Below are 18,333 nucleotides of genomic sequence, written 5' to 3' on the forward strand. Positions count from 1 at the left end.
GGGCATTGATGGTGGATGTGGAGAGGGTGTTTACTCTTGTCGGAGTATCTACAACTAGGGGTCATTGTTTAAAAATGAAAGATCACTCATTTGAGACAAGAAATTAGGAGAATTTTTTCTCTGAGGATTCTCTGGAATTCTTTTTCTTAAAAGGCAGTAGAACAGACACGTTGAATATTTTTAAGACATAGCGTGATAGATTCTTGATTAACACGGGGATGAAAGCTTATCTGGGGTAAGCAGGAATGTGGGGTTGAAGTTACAAACAGATCAGCCTTGATTTTATTGAATGGCAGAGCAGGCTCGAGGGGCTGAGTGGCCTACTCCTGCTCCTAATTCGTATGTTCATATAAGAAAGAACCTGCGTTTATACAGCACTCTTATGGCAGCAGGACTTCACAAAGTGCTGTGCAGAGAACAAATTACAGGTGTAGGTACTATCATAGGAAATGCAGAAGACAATTTGCACACAGCAGGATACCACATATAGGAATCTGATAATGATCAGAGATGTCATCAGTTGTAGTGATGTTGGTTGATGGATAAATATTGGCTTGGACACCAGGGAAAGCTCTGCTCTGCTCCAAATACTGCTCTGGGTTTTTTATGGCTGCTTAAGATGATAGGTGAGGACTCAGTTTAACGTTTGATCCAAAAGACAGCACTCCCCGAGTTCTGGCACAGAGTGTCAGACTGGAATTTACGTGAAATCTCTAAAGTCAAAATTAAACACATGACCTGCCGAGTTAGTTCCTGTTGAACCACAACTAACGTATTTACAAAAGTTGTCCATTCTGCAACTGGATTCTATTTCTGCGATGCACTGGTTCTTATCCAGCAACAATACCAGTGCTGTGCTGGCCATTTCCTCCATGCTGCTCAGCACCTTGGCTTGTCTGGGTCTCTATGGCGGAGCAGGTTTGGTGCTCCCCTTCCAGAGAAAGGGAATGTTTAAAAAAAGAATTGCCCTCGCCTATCTCCTAGAAACCTGTTTCAGTGCGGCATCCGTGGCAGGCTTGAGTGGAGCCATGTTCCTGAACCGTGACACACTAAGTGACCCAGGTCACTGAAGTGGGCAGGAATGACTTAATAAGAGGGAATTTCACTTTTTTCTTTCCATCCCAAGAGGATTTTAAAAAAATAATCAGCTTCTGTACAGCCCATACAGCCAGCTGGGAGCTGCCAGCTAACTATTAGCTTTCTGTAGCCTCGTATACGCAAAGATACAACAATTAGTAAAACTGAATGGGAAATTTGCCAATTATCAAGTCTGGCCACTGACTACAGCTTCCCCAGGTCTTGCTAGGTCACTTGCTGGACTTGTGGCACTGCTTTTACATAGCACATGGACCCCTCCTTTCCAATTAATTGGGCTCAAAATACTACCTGCGGAGATCTGTCCCTTTCTGATCTTGGCAAATCCAGTTGCCAATAGCCCAAGATGCACATGCAGACTTTTCGTTCCTAGAATTTTAAATCTGATACGAAGGGATGTGGTTTTAAAGAAAATAATTTCATCCAGCCCTTCTCGCTTGCACCTTTCCTACTTGTCTTGGCTCCCATTAGTGTAATGTTGGGCAAAGGCTGCAATCCATGTCCATATGAAAGAATGAAGAATAAAGACTGTCTTTTATGTTGCCTGCTGCAAACTTTACAGCCAGTTATATACTTTTGAAGCCAGAGCAGAGGATGCTGGAAAATCCCAGCAGTTCTGGCAGCATCTGTAGGGAGGGAAAGCAGAGTTAACGTTCCGAATCCTTTGGCTTTGTCATAACTGAAGACAGGGAGAATGTGTCAGATATTAAAGTGGAGCTGTGAGAGATTGCAACACGATGTAGCAACTGTAAGAACAAAAGACAGATGGCTTGGGCGTTGGCGGGGGGGGGGGGGGGGGGGGGGGGGCAGTTTGTGTTGAGGTAATACATGTATGGGATATTTTTAAACAGGCATTTAAAATGGAGGAGAAAGGTCACAATCTAAAATTGCTAAACTCAAACGTTGAGTCTCGAGGGCTGCAATGTGCCCAACAGGAAGATGAGATGCTGCTCCTCCAGTCTGTGCTGGGCATTTCAGCAGGCCAAGAGCGGATATGTGGCCATGAATGAAAGGTGCTGTTTAAAACCCATCACTGTTGTAATGCAGGAAACATGACCGTCTGCACACAGCAAGATTCTCTAAACAGCAACATGATAATGACCAGATAATTTGTTTCAGGTGTTGCTCGAGGGAGAACTATTGGGCTCGACACCTGGGAAAAGTGGCCTGCTCTTTTGTAAAGTATTGTTGTGGGATCTTTTATGTTCACCTGACAGGGTCTTGGTTTAAAATGTCATTCGTATGGCTGCACTTGCAGCAGTGAAGCACTTGCTCCACTACACTGGGTGTCTCAGCCCAGATTTAGTGCTCCAGTCTCTGGGGTGAGTAATGAATCCACAACTTTCTGATTCAGAGGTGAGAGTGCTAGCATCCTGAGCTAAAGGTGTCAAAAATGAGTGTTCCAGATGCAGGAGCCAATAATACAAATTTATTAAGCGTTAAATGAAATTTCTCAGGCAGTACCCTCAGGATAGATCGTGGTGCAAGGCTGAAGACATTGGGCTCAGCAGACTAAATTATTTCATGTTACAATATCATCCCTTTTACCTCTTTCTGACTACATTGCATTCTGTAAACTTTGTACATTTTGTACCAGGTCATTCACTTTGTATCAAAAGGATTCATGCTCCCTAAACAGTTTTCACGAGTGGTTCCAACAGGTGCTGCTGATATTTGGGTTAAATAAAGCATAAATAAAGGGGGAAGAGTTGGCTTTTGGTGGAGGTGTGTGGTTGGGGGCTTGGAGGGTTTATGGGCATGGGAGAGGCGGGTTGCTGAGGTTGTGGTGGGGGGTGGGCCTCTGGTAGGGGTCACCGTGCTAGCAAACGAAGGTTGGCCAGTGAGTGGAGTATGATGGGGGAGGGGCTGCGGTATTTGGAGCCTGGTCAGGCAGATTGCGATGCGCCTGGGAGGTGTGAATGGTAGGGGGAGGAGATCGATACTGTGTGAGGTGTTTGCAAGAGGATGGGGGATGCTGGGAAGGGAGGGGTGCGGATTGACGGTAACAAAAGGGTGGGATGGGTCTGGCCGGATGGGTGGGACCTAGGGTAATGATGATGGCGGATAGGAGGGTGTGAGGTGAGAGATCCCCAGTCAGAATGGTGACGTGGAACATGAGTGGGTTGGGGGGGACTGGTGCTGAGAGTGAGAGCTTTCGCGCACTTGATGAGTTTGAAAGCCGATGTTGTGATGCTGCAAGAGACCCATCTGAGACTGAAGGACCAGATGAGGCTTAGGAAGGGTTGGGTGAGCCAGTTCTGATAGTAGAGCCTTGGGATGACGATTCTGCTGGGCAAGCAAGTGAGGTTCCAGATGGAGAAGTTAGTGGCGGATCAGGGGGGGCAGATACGTGATCGTAACGGGTATACTGGAGGGGAGGTTGCTGGTGTTGGTTAGCCCAAAAGCCCCCAATTGGGATGACGTGGGGTTCGTGAAGAAAATGCTGGCTGCAATGCCGGAACTGGATACCCATGAGTTGATTTGGGGGGTGTGGAATGGGAACACCGTGCTGGAGCAGAGGGTGGACCGATCTCAGCCATGCTCGCTGACCCCATCAGGGGGGCCAAAGCCATCGGCTGTGCTTATGAGGGAGAGGAGGGCGGGGTTGACCCGTGGAGCTATTTACACCCGAGGGCTCGGGTGTGTACTTTTTTTTTCCCCCATAAGGTGTTGTTGAGGATTGATATTTTTGTGGTGGGGAAGACTCTGTTAGTTGGAGTTAAGAGGGAAAGGTATTCGCATTGTGATTTTGGATCATGCTCCACATTGGATGTGGTACTGGAGAAGGGGTTGGCTCAGAAGCCGGGTTGGAGGATGGATGTGGGGTTGATGGTGGACCTGAGTTTCTGTGATAGGATGGGGAGGTTATTTATTTATTTATTTTAAATTTAGAGTACCCAATTCATTTTTCCAATTCAGGGGCAATTTAGCATGTTCAATCTATCTACCTTGCACATCTTTGGGTTGTGGGGGTGAAACCCACGCAAACACGGGGAGAATGTGCAAACTCCACGGACAATGACCAGAGCCGGGATCGAACCTGGGACCTTGACGCCATGAGACTGCAGTACTACCACTGTGCCACCATGCTGCCCGGGGAGGTGATTCTTATTTTTTATAAATTTAGAGTACCCAATTTATTTTTTTCAATTAAGGGGCAATTTTAGCGTGGTCAATCCACCTGCCCTGCACATCTTTGGATTGTGGGGGCGCAATTCATGTAAACACGGGGAGAATGTGCAAACTCCACACGGACAGTGACCCAGGCCCAGGATGGAACCTGGGACCTCGGCGCCGTGAGGCACCAGTGCTAACCAGTGTGCCGCCATGAGGCCCAGGATGGGGAAAGTGATTGAGGAGTATGTGGGGTTTAACTGTACAGGGGAGGTCCCGCCATCAGTGGTTTGGGAGGCTCTGAGGGTAGGGGTGAGGGGAGAGGTGATTTTGTTTCAGGTTAAGGTGAATAAGGAGGAGAGCGAGGAATGCCAACGATTGATCGAAGAGATTTTGGAAGTGGATGGAAGGTATGTGGGTGATCCGGACCCAGGGCTCCTGGTGAAGAGGAAGGAGTTGCAGGCGAGATTCGACCTGCTGTCCACGGGGAGAGTGGTGCGTTAGCTGAGAAGGGTAAGAATCACCTCCCCCCGGGGCAGCATGGTGGCGCAGTGGTAGCACTGCAGTCTCATGGTGTCAAGGTCCCAGGTTCGATCCCGGCTCTGGTCATTGTATGAGTACGGGGAGATGGCAGGTTGTATGTTGGCAGGTCAGCTCCATAGCCAAGCCGCACCGAGGGAGATAGTTCGGGTTCGGAATAGGACGGGGGAGTTGGTGGTGTTCCTGGAGCGGATCAACAAGATGTTTGAGAAGTTTTATAGGGACTTGTATAAGTCGGAGCACCAAAGGATGAGTGAGAGATGAAGGAGTTCTTGGGGAGGTTAAAGTGCACAAGGTTGGGTGACTTGGAGAGGCAGGTCTGGAGGAGGTGGTGGGAGTAGAGAAAGTGAAGACTGCAATCAGGAAGATGCAAACGGGGAAGGCGGCAGGGCCAGATGGGTTCGAGTGGAATTTTACAAGAAATTTAAAGATAGGCTGGTGCCATTGCTGGTGGAAATGTTCGAGGATGAGATGGTTAAGGGGCTTTGCTGAAAACAATGGGACAGGCCTTCATCTCACTGTTGTTAAAAAAGGATAAGGACCCGGTGGTGTGTGGGGCACATAGTTCCATATCTCTGCAGAATGTGGATGCCAAGGTGTCAAAGTTGGAGTTGTGCCTTCCAAGGGTGATTGGAGAGGATCAGTTGGGGTTCATTAGGTGCAAACAGTTGTCATCGAATGTGAGGCGGCTGCTGAATGCAGTGCTTTCTCCCAACAGGGGGAAGGGAGTTGGAGGTCAGGGTGGCAATAGATGTGGAGAGGGGTTTTATCGGGTGGAGCGGTGTTGGAGAAATGTAGAATTGGGCTGAATTTATGGTATGGTGCAGTTGCTGTATAAGGAGCCGATGGCGAGCGTGTGCACGAATGATGTGAATTCAGGGTATTTTTCATTGCACCGGGGACCGAGGCATTGCTGCCCCATATCCCCCCTTATGTTTGCGTTGGCGATAGAGTCCTTGGCCATTGCGCTGAGGAGTTCTGACTTGTGGAAGGGGATAGTGAGAAGGGGGTGGAGGATAGGGTGACCTTGTATGCGGATGATTTGCTATTATACATTTCAGAGTCTGGCTCCTTGGTGGGGTCATAATGGGTTTGTTTCAAAAATTTGGAACGTGTTCAGGGTATAAGCTGAATTTGGGGGGAAACGGGTATGTTGTGGTTTCCTCTCCAGGGGTGGGAAGGTTGCCATTCCGTATGACAGTGCCTCACTTCAGGTATGTGTGGGGTGCATGTGGCTAGGGACTGGGCAGGTCTTTGGAAGTTGAAGTTCTCTAGTTTGGTGGAGCGATAATAATAATAATTGCTTATTATCACAAGTAGGCTTCAATGAAGTCACTGTGAAAAGCCCCTGGTCGCCACATTCCGGCGGCTGTTCGGGGAGGCTGCTATGGGAATTGAACCCGCGCTGCTGGTCTTGTTCTGCATTACAAGCCAACTGTCTTAGCCCACTGTGGTAAACCAGCCCCCAGATTTGGTTGAGGTGGGATAATCTTCCTCTGTCGTTGGCAGGCCGGGTGCAGGCGGTGAAGATAAACATTCTACCGCGGTTTTTGTTTCCGTGCTAGCCAGTCTTTTTGCCATAGGCAAAAGGGGGTGGACTTGCTGATTTCTTTGTTTGTCTAGGTGGCCAGGAAAAGGAAGAGAATTTAGGTTGGCATGGGAGGTGAATTTCTGGTACATGCAGGTGCTCTCTTCCCAACCTTCCTGATAGTGCCTGCTCCCTCGTTGCTGGAGGAGGTGCATTAAGTTTGGGGGGGGGGGGGGGGGGGGGGGCTGGGTCATCTTGCTGATTTACGCGAGGATTTTGGAGGAGGCTAAGGTGTCCATGGAGGGGGGCCAAGATTAAGTGGGAGGGGAAGTTGGAGGAGGGATTGTGGTGTGAGGGCAAATGCCTCAACTTTGTGTGCAAGTCAGTAGCAGATCCAGCTGAAGATGGTGTACAGGGCGCACCTGACAAAGTCCAGGATGAACCAGCTGTTTGAGGGGGTGGAGGACATCTGTGAGCAGTGTTTGAGGCATCCCGCAACTCATATGTATATGTTCTGGTCCTGCCCAAAGTTGGAAAGGTTTTGGAGGGCAATTTTTAGCACCATCTCAGGGGTTTTGCACATAGATGTGGAGCCTGGTCTGCTGGAGGCTATATTTGGAGCCGGAGCAACAAAGGGGTGTGTGGGCACATGTCGTCGCCTCGCTGATTGTTCGCAGGTAGGTCCGGAGGGGGGGGCGAGTGACAGACGATGAAATTTACCCTGGGTGGGAGGTTCCAGAAAAGTTGGGGTTGTTCATTCTGCATTTTAGAGAGTTGGTTACTGTTGAGGGGGGTGGGGGAGTCTGTTTGGGTGAGGGTTTCTATGTTTTGGGTATGTTTGTTTTTGATAAAATATTGAAAGTTTGGAATAAAATACTTTAAAAAAACAAAAAATGTAGCTGTACTTGAACTGTGAGAAAGTTCAGGTTTAAAATAAGGTTGTTTAACCTCAAGACCAGGTTGTTTGTGGCCTCTGAAGACTGGTCCCCAGCTTACCAAGGGAGCCCTTCATTTGCTCTCGATCCTTTAATACAAGTATACTGTGGGTCAATCTCAGGCATAACCTCACTTGATGTTCTGCCATGTCCGCTTGAGTGGACATTCAGAGATTATTTCCTTGGGTGGATGTAGCTATAACTAGGGGGCATAACTATGAGGATCGGGGTGGGAGATATAGGAGGGATGTCCGAGGTAGACTCTTTACTCAGAGAGTGGTTAGGGTGTGGAATAGACTGCCTGCTGTGATGGTGTAGTCGGACACTTTAGGAACTTTCAAGCGGTTATTGGATCGGCACATGGAGCACACCAGAATGACAGGGAGTGAGATAGCTTGATCTTGGTTTCGGACAAAGCTCGGCACAACATCGAGGGCTGAAGGGCCTGTTCTGTACTGTTCTATGTTCTATCTGTTGGGAGTTAATGTGTAAATGCCAGGAGCTGGAACAGTGGTTATTGTTTTGTTTCTCCATCTCACTTTTGTTTTCTTGCTTTCTTTCTGTCTCCTCCCAAGCCCAAAAGTACTGAGGCCAGTTCTAGCAACCCTCTGTTATCCTAGCTGGATTCAGTTAACTGCATAGTTCAGAACAGGCACTTGAAGTTGGCTGGCCCCTGTGATGCAGAGCTGCACCAGGTTGCATTTTAAACCCAATAAACCAACTGGGGAATTCATCAGTAGGTGCGGTAAATAAGAGAAATATAGAATCTAGAACTATTTGAAAAGTTCATGTGATACCTTTCCAGAAAAGCAAACTTGGAGTGATTTTTGAACAGACATGTATGGGGCGGGATTCTTCGGAAACCGGCGGGACGGGCAACTCCAGCGCGAAGGAGCACCTTCAGGGGCTAGGCCGGCGCCGGAGAGGTTTGCGCCGCGCCGGACGGCACAGAAGGGGCTTGGCGCCACATCAACCAGCGGCGAAGGGCCTCAGCTGGCTGGCGCGAGTTGGCGCATGCGCGGGAGCGCCAGCGTGTGTGGCTTCATCCCAGCGCATGCGCAGTGGGGGTTCATCTCCACGCCGGCCATCGCGGACCATTACACCAGCCGGCGTGGAGGAATAGAGTGTCCCAGGGCACAAGCCCAACCGCGGATCGGTAGGCTCCAATCGTGGGCCAGGCCACCATGGGGGCACCCCCCAGGGCCAGATCTCTCTCTCCCCCCCCCCCCCCCCCCCCCCCCCGAGGACCCCACAGGCCACCCACGGAACCAGGTTCCACCGGCAAATACCTGTCATAACATACGCAAGAGGGACCCGCCGAAAAACGGGTGGCCACTCGGCCCATTGCGGGCCGGAGAAACGACGGGGGAGCCGTTGCTAGCGGCCGCCGACCGGGATTCACGCCGCCCCCCCGCCGATTCTCTGACCCGGCAGAGGTCGGAGAATCCCGCCCCATGATCCTTCAGATCGCTATTTCACAAAGCACCTCTTGAGATGTTCTGAGTATTTGAAACCTAAACACCTATCACTATAGTATAGGCAGGCGGGATTCTCCTCTCCGACACCGAAATCACGTTCAGCGATCGGCCGGAGAATCCCCGTTGGTGCCGAAATTGGGGGCGGCGCTGCTCTGCCCCCTCCAAAATGGCATACTCTGCAGTATGCCATATCAAGACCTCAGGAAGTCAGCTGAGGCCCTGCACCGATGCTCTACCCCCAATGGGCTGAGTTCGCGATGGCATGGGTCACTCATACTATTTTATTTCCGGGAACCCGGTGTGGTGTCTGCGAACTTGGTCCAGGGCCGCCACAGTCCGGAAGGGGGGCGTGACGATCCGAGGGAAGTGGGGGCTTTGGCAGGGGTTGGGGGCACTGGTGGGGGGTGGTCTGGGAGTGGCGAACCTGGCCAAACGGGGGCACTCTTTGGCAGGCCAGGTCCGCGCGCAGTCGGCGCCATGCACATGCGTAGCCACAAACCTGTCAATTCTCCGGCCGTATCCACAGCTAGAGCTGCTTGCCACCCACCAGGCAGGATCGGTGGAAGTTTTGCGCCGTTTGTTCGGGCATAAAATGCCACTGTTCCCATGCCGGCAGTTGCACTTAGTCTTCAAATCATAGAATCCAGCCCAATATCTTTTTGTGCTTCTCAATTGCTAGGTACCTGATCATAGAATTTACAGTGCAGAAGGGGGCCATTCAGCCCATCGAGTCTGCACAGACCTATGGAAAGATCACCCAATCTAAGCACACCTCTAACCTAACCCCATCTCACATTTTTGGATGCAAAGGGCAATTTAGCATGGCCAGTCCACCTAACCTGCACATCTTTGGACTGTGGGAGGAAACCGGAGCACCCAGAGGAAGCCCACGCAGACACGGGGAGAACGTGCAGACTCCGCACAGACAGTAAGCCAAGCCAGGACCCTGGAACTGTGAAGCAACAGTGCTAACCACTGTGTTACCGTGCCACCCTCTGATCCCGCAATGGCCTTTATGTTGAACAGTTTAAATCAAGTCACATTGTATTAAGTTTGTGGGGATTCTTATTTCCAACCAACAGTTGAGATTCCAAGAATGTGCAGCACAGAAAAGCCATTCAACCCAACTGATCTATGCCCGTGTTTGTGCTCCACCTGAGCTTCCTCCTACCCTGCTGCATCTCACCCCATCCGATGTATCTCACAGTGATTCATGTGTTATAAGCCCAGTCTAAGCAAGGGTTTGGCTGATCGCAGTGCTCTCTGTACCACAGAGCTCAGCTTGTTACTTTCTCTTGTTACTTGTAGTGTTACTATTGTGTTATGGCGGGCAGCACGGTGGCCTAGTGGTTAGCACAACCGCCTCACGGCGCTGAGGTCCCAGGTTCGATCCCGGCTCTGGGTCACTGTCCGTGTGGAGTTTGCACGTTCTCCCCGTGTCTGCGTGGGTTTCGCCCCCACAACCCAAAAATGTGTAGAGTAGGTGGATTGGCCACGCTAAATTACCCCTTAATTGGAAAAAATAATTGGCTAATCTAAAATTTAAAAAAAAACTATTGTGTTATGGCTCAGAATAAATAAAGGGACTATATTTCCACAGTAAGAGCTGGCTTCCGGCACCTGGCAGAACATCTGACCTATCGGCAGGACCAGGAGCTGATCGATTCAGCAGTGCGGGGAATAATATTGGCTCTGAAAGCTGGAGAGAAGTGCAATGTGGAGCCAGAACTAAAGGCAAGAGGTATGGAATCGTAAATATGCACACCATACACATCCTATGTGATACCGTATTGGTAATTGGGTGGAATTGAAATTGAAGTTCTGGGTTAACAGCAGCTAAATTGAAACTGATGATAAATGTATTGCCTAGTACTTAGTATTAGACCAAGGCCACCAGAGAGAATTCTCCATCTCTTTAGCCCAGTAACATAATTGCAAACTGAACCACATGCCGATCAATAATTCCAAAATGTTGCTCTAACTTAAACGTACTCTGATTGCTTGCTAGACTTAGATCGGAATGCAAATTACTCGCATCTAAAAACAACAGTACTGTGTTAAGCAACACTGGCGAATATACAGCACAGGCTACTCAGCTCAACCTATGTTTAAATCCATAAGTCACCTGCCATTCTCTCCCTCACCTCAGCTTTTCTGCATGTCTTTTCATTCCCTTTTCTCTCGTGTACTTCTCCAGTTTTCTTTTTGAAAGCATCTAAGCTATTTGGCGCAACTACTTCACGTGGGAGAGAGTTTCATATTCCAACTGCTCACTGAGTGAAGAAATTTCTCATTTCCCTATTGGATTAGTAACTAAGTCAAATGCACAATAATTCTATGCAATTTAGATGCACAGCTGAGCCAAATTAACAAAGGGAGACACGAAAGAGACCTTGGAGAAGCTAGCCATGTCTTAACAATGTGGAAGGCAACTAATATAGCTAGCAAAAGATTGGGGTTTTCTGTCTGAAAACAAAATACAAGCATCCTGTGTTTGTGTTCAGTCTGAATAATAAGCTGGTTCAATCACAGTTTGCATGTGTGTGTGCTTTGTGTGCGTCTGTGTAATAAATCTAGAATGTTGTTTTAAAGAAGAACAGATGAATAGGCCAAAGAAAAATGTATAAAATGATGCGAAATGCTATTCATTTTAAACTCAAAAAGAATGTTATGGGTGTTAAGTATCTGATGCAATTTGTCCTGTCTCTGTGGGCCAGTGCACAATGGATAATGCTTTTATCCACTACGCTGCTGGGACGATGTATTTGTCTTTCATTTCTCGTCCTTTTGTTTGCTGTGTAGGCAATGAAGTGCTGAGAATGAACAAATTTGTCTTTAAAATAGACCTAGTGCTCTTTGTTTCTTAACACTAGTTATGTCTTACTCTCTAAATTACATTTACCACTTTGCATGTGGTTCAACAATTAAAAACTGTTTTCTCTTTTTCTCTTTATGCTCTGTAAATTAATATTACATCATCAAAATTCTCTCAATCCGACAGTATTGAAGGGTTTAATCGAGATGCGATCTCCCTACCTGGAGGAACTCCTGACCCTTGTCCTCACTGCCAACTTGGAAACAGACACAACGCAGTCTGGTACGGATCCAGTGGCCCTGATAACCAGGCTACTTCAACAGGAAGGAGAGGAGTCGGGAATAAAGATGGAGATTGACGGTGACAGGTAGCTTCAGAGAATCGATGTCGAGGATGGATGAGGGGGCAGGGTGCGGGTGCGGTTGGAGATTATGACGAATGTGCAGTGCAGAAGATTGAACCAAGGTTGTTCAGCCAGCACCATGGAGAGTGAAAAGTGTCTGGCCAACACTAAGAAATGAGAAGCTGGAGCTTATTTATGGGCCTACAGTGTTGAGCTATTTAGCACCGTGTCCTCCAGCTGCTGGTTTGCATTTCAGACTCTGGTAGTCCCACTTCAAGGTGGCAGTGCAGTTGCTGACTCCGAAAGTCCTTCATAAGCTGACAGTCACAGAAAGCGATGGACCTTATTCAAATCAGCAGTTGTTCCTCAAGCTGCTGTCACCGAGAGTTGAAGATTTGAGGGTTCCTTCCTTTAGCTAAAAGTGCCATTCAAGGGTTCTGCTGCATCTTCCATCCTGAATGAGCCCAGCTCATCTCAACTCCCAAGGCCATCTTCCTCCTCCCAATCTGAGGGCGACCAGCTGAGAAAATTGCTACATCTCTAATTTAGTGTGCACAGCCCATAATCTGCTACAGGGACAGCAACATAAATGCTGGAAGGAGACACAGGGATTCATCTGTGGCTGAAACAGATGGCATCATTTCAGGGGCAACCTTTGTTAAAACTGATAGAACCCATCCCAGTCATTAACCTACCTTTCACTTTAAAATTTTGCAGTCTCCAGTCTTTTTTGTTTCTATTTTAGATTTCCAGTGGTCAGTCAAATTCCTTGCAGGCAAAGTGCGACAGCACCCCACCCTGTAGATCCGTTTGTTCGCTTCACCTGGAAAGTATTAGCCATTGCTGCAAAGTTGTAAGGACAATTTTGTCCAGAATCCCTCCCCGCTCTGCGAATTATAAATCCTTCTGAATCCTCCAGGTTATTCTACAGCTTATCTCCAGTTCTGCTTCTCTCTTTGTCCATACAGTGCGGAGAAGCTGAAGCCTGTGTCAGCGTCGGGGTTGTTTATCGATTGGTCTGAGCTCTTGGACCCCGAGGTTATTTCCTGCTGTCCTGACCAACAACAGAGGCTCCTGTTTGCCGATCACAAGGTAAAAATTAATGAGGTACGAGAAACTTGAAGGGAATATTATACACCAAGGAGCCAGCAGCCACGCCTAATTAACTAAATGAACATCAGCAGAGTCATTAACCCTGAAATGTTTCTGCTTCAGTTGTGTGTATTCATTGAGCTCCCACTTCCCCAAGCCAGTTGGGGAAATATTTTATGATTAACAAATAGTTGGTGCAGGGGAATTTTGCTTCCAGCTTACATTCCAAAGCCAGTGTTGGGCCCTATTCCTATGTATGATTTGTCATGCAAACTGTGGTATGACCATATGCATCCAGTTGACCTGATTACTGATGAAATCCCACAGGCAGACGGTTTACAGTTCTCTGTTACAATCAGATGGGCAAGCTGACCATTGTGAATGTTTGCAAGTTGCCAGCAGAAATGTGGCCAACCCTGGCATTTCCACTGTCAGTCACCCAGCCACCATCGATGCTGGTGGTGGATTGTTACCAAAATCTTAGCTCCATTAAGGTATGTGGCAAAGTGGCCTCTATTGAAGAAAGTGAAAGCACGTTGAAATATTTTAGTTGCTGTTCTATAACAGGATGCTGTGTAGTTGCTACTACTAAAATTACTCTTTGACAGAGCTTCTATCATGGTGCAGTGCACTTTGTTCACCTACAGTCCAGTCCCCCAATCTCAGTTCATCCCTGGGAGATTGTTACAAGATTCACCCAATCCTTTGCATATATTTTGATTCATGTGGAGAATATGGTGACTTGATTGACGCAAACCTGATGAGCACCAGATCCTATTGTAAACAATGGTGTCGACAATGTTAGATCAGTGTGATGGCAAGAAACACTTAAAAAACCTGAATTTCTCACATTCATTGCTCCAAGTGGTGCCAAAGGTCAGTGAAGATACCATTGTGACCTGCGTCCTAAAGACTCAAAAGGTAACAAATACTGCTGGAAACAAGCACAGAGTGAGAAAAGCTGCTTTAACTCTACCTGCAAAAGGCTGCTCCACATGCACACAATGATTTCAGCTGCCATCACTGCCGAAGGGGTGAACACAGCACTGACAGGTCGTCAGGATCAATGACCTCAATCGAGAATGTCAAGAACCAATGCCAAATGACTGGATGAAACTTGTCATACTCCCGCACCATTGGCACTGGGATAATGCCAGAAATCTGGCACCATTCCAAAGCCATTGCCCTCCTAAAGCCAGGAGAAGCAGCCCACAATCCCAGGAGTTACCATCCCATTGGCACTCTGTCTATAGTCTACAAGGTAATTGAACAGCTTGTCTTTAACTGGATTTAGAAGCCGTCCTCCAAAATGAGCAGGTGGACTTCAGAGAAGTAAGAAGCTGCTCTGACCAAGTCCTTGCCCTCGCCAGCAACATTGAGCCATGGTTCCTGAAGCAACTGAAGACTAGAGCTGCCTTCTCAGATGTGTCATCACCATATGGCATTGTCTGGGATAGTGCTCGTTCCTGAAGCTTTTAACAATCTCCAATGCTGCAAAACTCTTAGCTTATCAATAACTTAACGGTCAACTATTAGTTCCACATTTATCTTGGTGACGAGATCAGTTGGACATAGTGGTTCTACCACAGAAGTCGGTGCACAAGTCTCGCTCGATGTCTATATGATGAACATACCCTGCACCAAACCCTGGAATTTCGTCAATACTAATGACATAGGAGTTGACGCTAGGGGATACTAAGAGGATGCTGTCAAGCATCTGGGATGTAATGGAAAGCTACTTCCAGACCTGGTGTCTCTGCTTCCATCCAGTGAAGACAGTGGTGTTGGCATTCCATCTCAGCAATAACACCAAGGGGAATTAACTTAAAAATTTATTTTTGCTGAGAGCAACTTACTCACAATACCGAGTCACAATACCTGGGTGTCATCCTGGACATCTCACCAACAGCACCAACCACAAAGTGAAAAGCAGGATGAACTTGGTCCGGAGTACAGCTAAACCATTTCACACTGGCCTTTTTACTTTGCTGCAGAGTAATGCTCTGCCTAATGCTCTTGCTATCACTACATAAAGACCATTGATATTTAGCTAAACACTCCCATCAATAAGAGGAAATTTTAGTGATGCATACAGGATTCTAAAGAGGCTTGATAGGGTATACATTGAGTGGTTGTTTCCCTGGGTGCGGAATCGAGAACACGGGGGCAAAGTCTCGGAATAAGGGGCTGATCACTTAGCATTGAGATGAGGAGGGTTGTGTATCTTTGCAATTCTCTACCCTGCAAGAGTTGTGGATGCTCCATCATTGAACATATTGGATGCTGAGATAGACATATTTTTGGTTTATCTGGGGATTGAGGGATATGGGGAGTGGGCAGGAAAAAGGAGTTGAAGCTGCAAATCAGACTATTGTATTGAATGGCAGAACAGGCTCCGTGGGCCATAGGATTTACTAGTTCTTATTACCTAGTTCTTGTTACCCCACCTGGCATTCGCTGTAACATCACTGTTCTCCATGAAATGGAAGAATTAATGAACAACACTGATCTTCCCATCTTTGAAGCCTTAGAAAAAAGCATCAAGATAATGTTCAAAATGATGCTGGTGATTCTTGGAAACAGCAGCTAGTATTCCTGCAGCTGGTATCAACCCACTATCCAGGTGAAATGAATAATGGGACATCATCTATATAAGAAAACCAACACCTCATCATTGACCCAACATCAGAGGTCCCTGGCTTTGACCACCCTGACAGCCTCACCTAATCCAGACACAAGATGGACAATGTGATCACCTGGTCCTTAGATGGAAGATTGTGGCCATGAATCCCCAGACCATGGAACATATCACATCAGCCTGCTCACTGAGATCTGTGCAGGATGCATCTCTTTTCTCCACTTGGGAGGTCATCAAATGAAGAGTCAAACTAAACATACCATTGTAAGTTTTCTCTATCATATGAAAGTAGCTGCAGCATAATATCGATAACAGTCTGTTTGTTCTCAAGCTAACGTTGAAGTGGATTTGTCATTGTATTAAAATGAGAATGAATGGGTAAAATGGTAGAAGTTTTAAATTTTGACCGTATTCAATAAGGGGAGATGGTAGTGCAATGGTATTGTCACTGGACAGTAATCCAGAGACCCAGGGTAATGACCCAAGGCAGATGGTGAAATTTGAATTCAATAAAATGTGTCATGATGATGTAAAAACTCATCTGATTCACTAATGTACCTTTTAAGGAATGAAATCTGTTTTCTTTACCTGGTCTGGCCAACATGTGACTCTTAAATGCCCTCTGAAATGGCCTAGCAAGCCATTTGCCAAGGGCAGTTTGGGATGGGCAATAAAAACTGGCCCAGCCAGCTATGCAACATCCCATGAATGATTTTTTTAAAAAGTAACTTTTGTAACTGTTGTGTGTCAGGATGTGAGGCATCTTTGGGCCTTTGTGTTAATCTGACTGAACTCTGCATTATCTCCAGGTTACAAGTCAGCCAGGATTGCAGCAGCTTTCATTCCGACCCTACCTTCTGGCTGTCCTCATCCACCAGTCAAACTGGACCACAGTACACCGGTGCATCAGCATTCTGCTGAGTAAGCATGGAGAGCTCAGGTGAGTCATACCTGCAGTGCTCAAATGTTTGCGATTGTGCAGGCAGATAACAGGGGAGCTGGTCTCACTGAACAATGGCCATGACACTTACACAGTTAAAAGAAAAGTTTTTAGTTTGTCATTTTGTTAATTAATTTAGACAAAGTGCATAATACATGCACATATGCATGCACATACAGATGCCTGAATGCAGGCATGGACCCATGTACACACATGCAAAATAAAACTTGGTGGAGCCATGTCAAATCTTGAGAGACAGTTGTCATGGCCAGTCTCTTTTTTAAAAAAAACTTGATTTCCTGACCTGCCCCAGTTCTAATTTCATAACATAGTCTCTGTTCACAGAAACCCTTCACCAAAATGAACAACTAGTGCAAAAGTTGTTTCTATTTCTCCAATTCATGCATTCTTTCTTTTCTTTCTCTCCGGTGACAACTGCCTGAATTCTTTTCTTTTTAATTGCAGACTTGACCCCACAGCGTGTTTGGATTTTCTCTGGGCCTGTGTGCACATTCCGAGAATTTGGCAAGGACGTGACCAAAGAACTCCACAGGTAAGAAGGATTCAGTAGGAATGGTGTGGGAGAAAAGCTAGCAACTGTCTGCAGGTCACTGACAGTGAATTTGGAAAGTGCGCTTGTTCGTGAGAGGCGAACTATTGAGATTGTGCCTCATTATTATTATCTTATTTGGGTCTGTAGTTACCATATATATCCTGCTGTTTCAGAAACACACCGAGGAGTATGTCCTGCGGTTGAAAAAGGCAGAACTCATCAGCCTGGTGGATATCATTCTTTCGGAGTCTGAAGTGAGAAACCGCAATGGGTCGCATGCTAAGAAATCTGCTGAGGATGTCACAGGGACCCTCATCCAGTCACGGCTCCCTTTGCTGCTTAGCTGTTGCCATGGCAATTTGGATAATGTCAAAAAAGTGACTGAATATTTGATCAGTTGCATCAAACAATGGGGAGACAGGTAATAAAAAACATGTGCTTGCTGACCATTTGGTAGCCTGGTACTCTGATATTAATTCCTCATCTTGTAGAACTTTCCAAATAGCTACATAATATTTAGTACAATGACTTACTACAATTCATTTTGACAGATTATATCAGAAGGCACTTGCAGCGTTTGGTTGAGTGCTACACGTTAGGGATAGAAATCATTTCTCAGGCGCTGAGTGGATACCTTAGATAATTTTTAGATCATTGTAGAGCCGATACTGAGATTGTGCGGGGCCCTTTTAATATTTTTATTACAATAATATTAGTTTTCTACAACATTGACTTTACACTCTTCTCTGGTACTGAAAAGGTTGCTTGTTATTTTTCTTTGGAGTCTCATGTAGATCAGCAGTGGGGGCCTCGATATTTCATAGAATTTACAGTGCAGAACAAGGACATTCGGCCCATCGAGTCTACACCAGCCCTTTGAAAGTGCACCCCACCCTAGCCCCGTAAACCCTGACCTGACTTAAACTTTTGGACACTAAGGGGCAATTTAGCATGGCCAGTCCACCTAATCTGCACATCTTTGGAATGTGGGAAGAAATCGGAGCACCCGGGTAAACTACGCAGACACTGGGGCAAAGTACAAACTCCACACAAACAGTCACCCGAGACCGGAACTCGGGTGCCTGGAGCTGTGAGACAGCAATGCTTTTTTTTTAATTTAAAATACCCAATTATTTTTTTCCAATTAAGGGGCAATTTAGTCTGGCCAATCCACCTATCCTGCACATCTTTTGGGTTGTGGGGGTGAAACCCACGCAGACACGGGGAGAATATGCAAACTCCTCACGGACAGTGACCCAGGG

At 47.0% G+C, this 18,333-nt stretch overlaps 1 protein-coding gene across 3 annotated transcripts in view; it reads left to right on the top strand.

The window, feature by feature from the left end:
• ints1 (integrator complex subunit 1) overlaps positions 1–18,333 on the top strand; it is a 129,515-nt gene that overhangs the window by 85,221 nt on the left and 25,961 nt on the right. For all 3 annotated transcript variants that reach the window (XM_038820962.1, XM_038820960.1, XM_038820961.1), the window contains exons 33-38: positions 10,291–10,431; positions 11,692–11,872; positions 12,817–12,940; positions 16,388–16,518; positions 16,984–17,071; positions 17,245–17,492. In XM_038820962.1, coding sequence (XP_038676890.1) covers positions 10,291–10,431; positions 11,692–11,872; positions 12,817–12,940; positions 16,388–16,518; positions 16,984–17,071; positions 17,245–17,492 — 913 coding nt within the window. The remainder of the gene's footprint in view (positions 1–10,290; positions 10,432–11,691; positions 11,873–12,816; positions 12,941–16,387; positions 16,519–16,983; positions 17,072–17,244; positions 17,493–18,333) is intronic.

Source organism: Scyliorhinus canicula, chromosome 15 (genome assembly GCF_902713615.1).
Source record: "Scyliorhinus canicula chromosome 15, sScyCan1.1, whole genome shotgun sequence".
NCBI classification, from domain to species: Eukaryota; Metazoa; Chordata; class Chondrichthyes; order Carcharhiniformes; family Scyliorhinidae; genus Scyliorhinus; species Scyliorhinus canicula.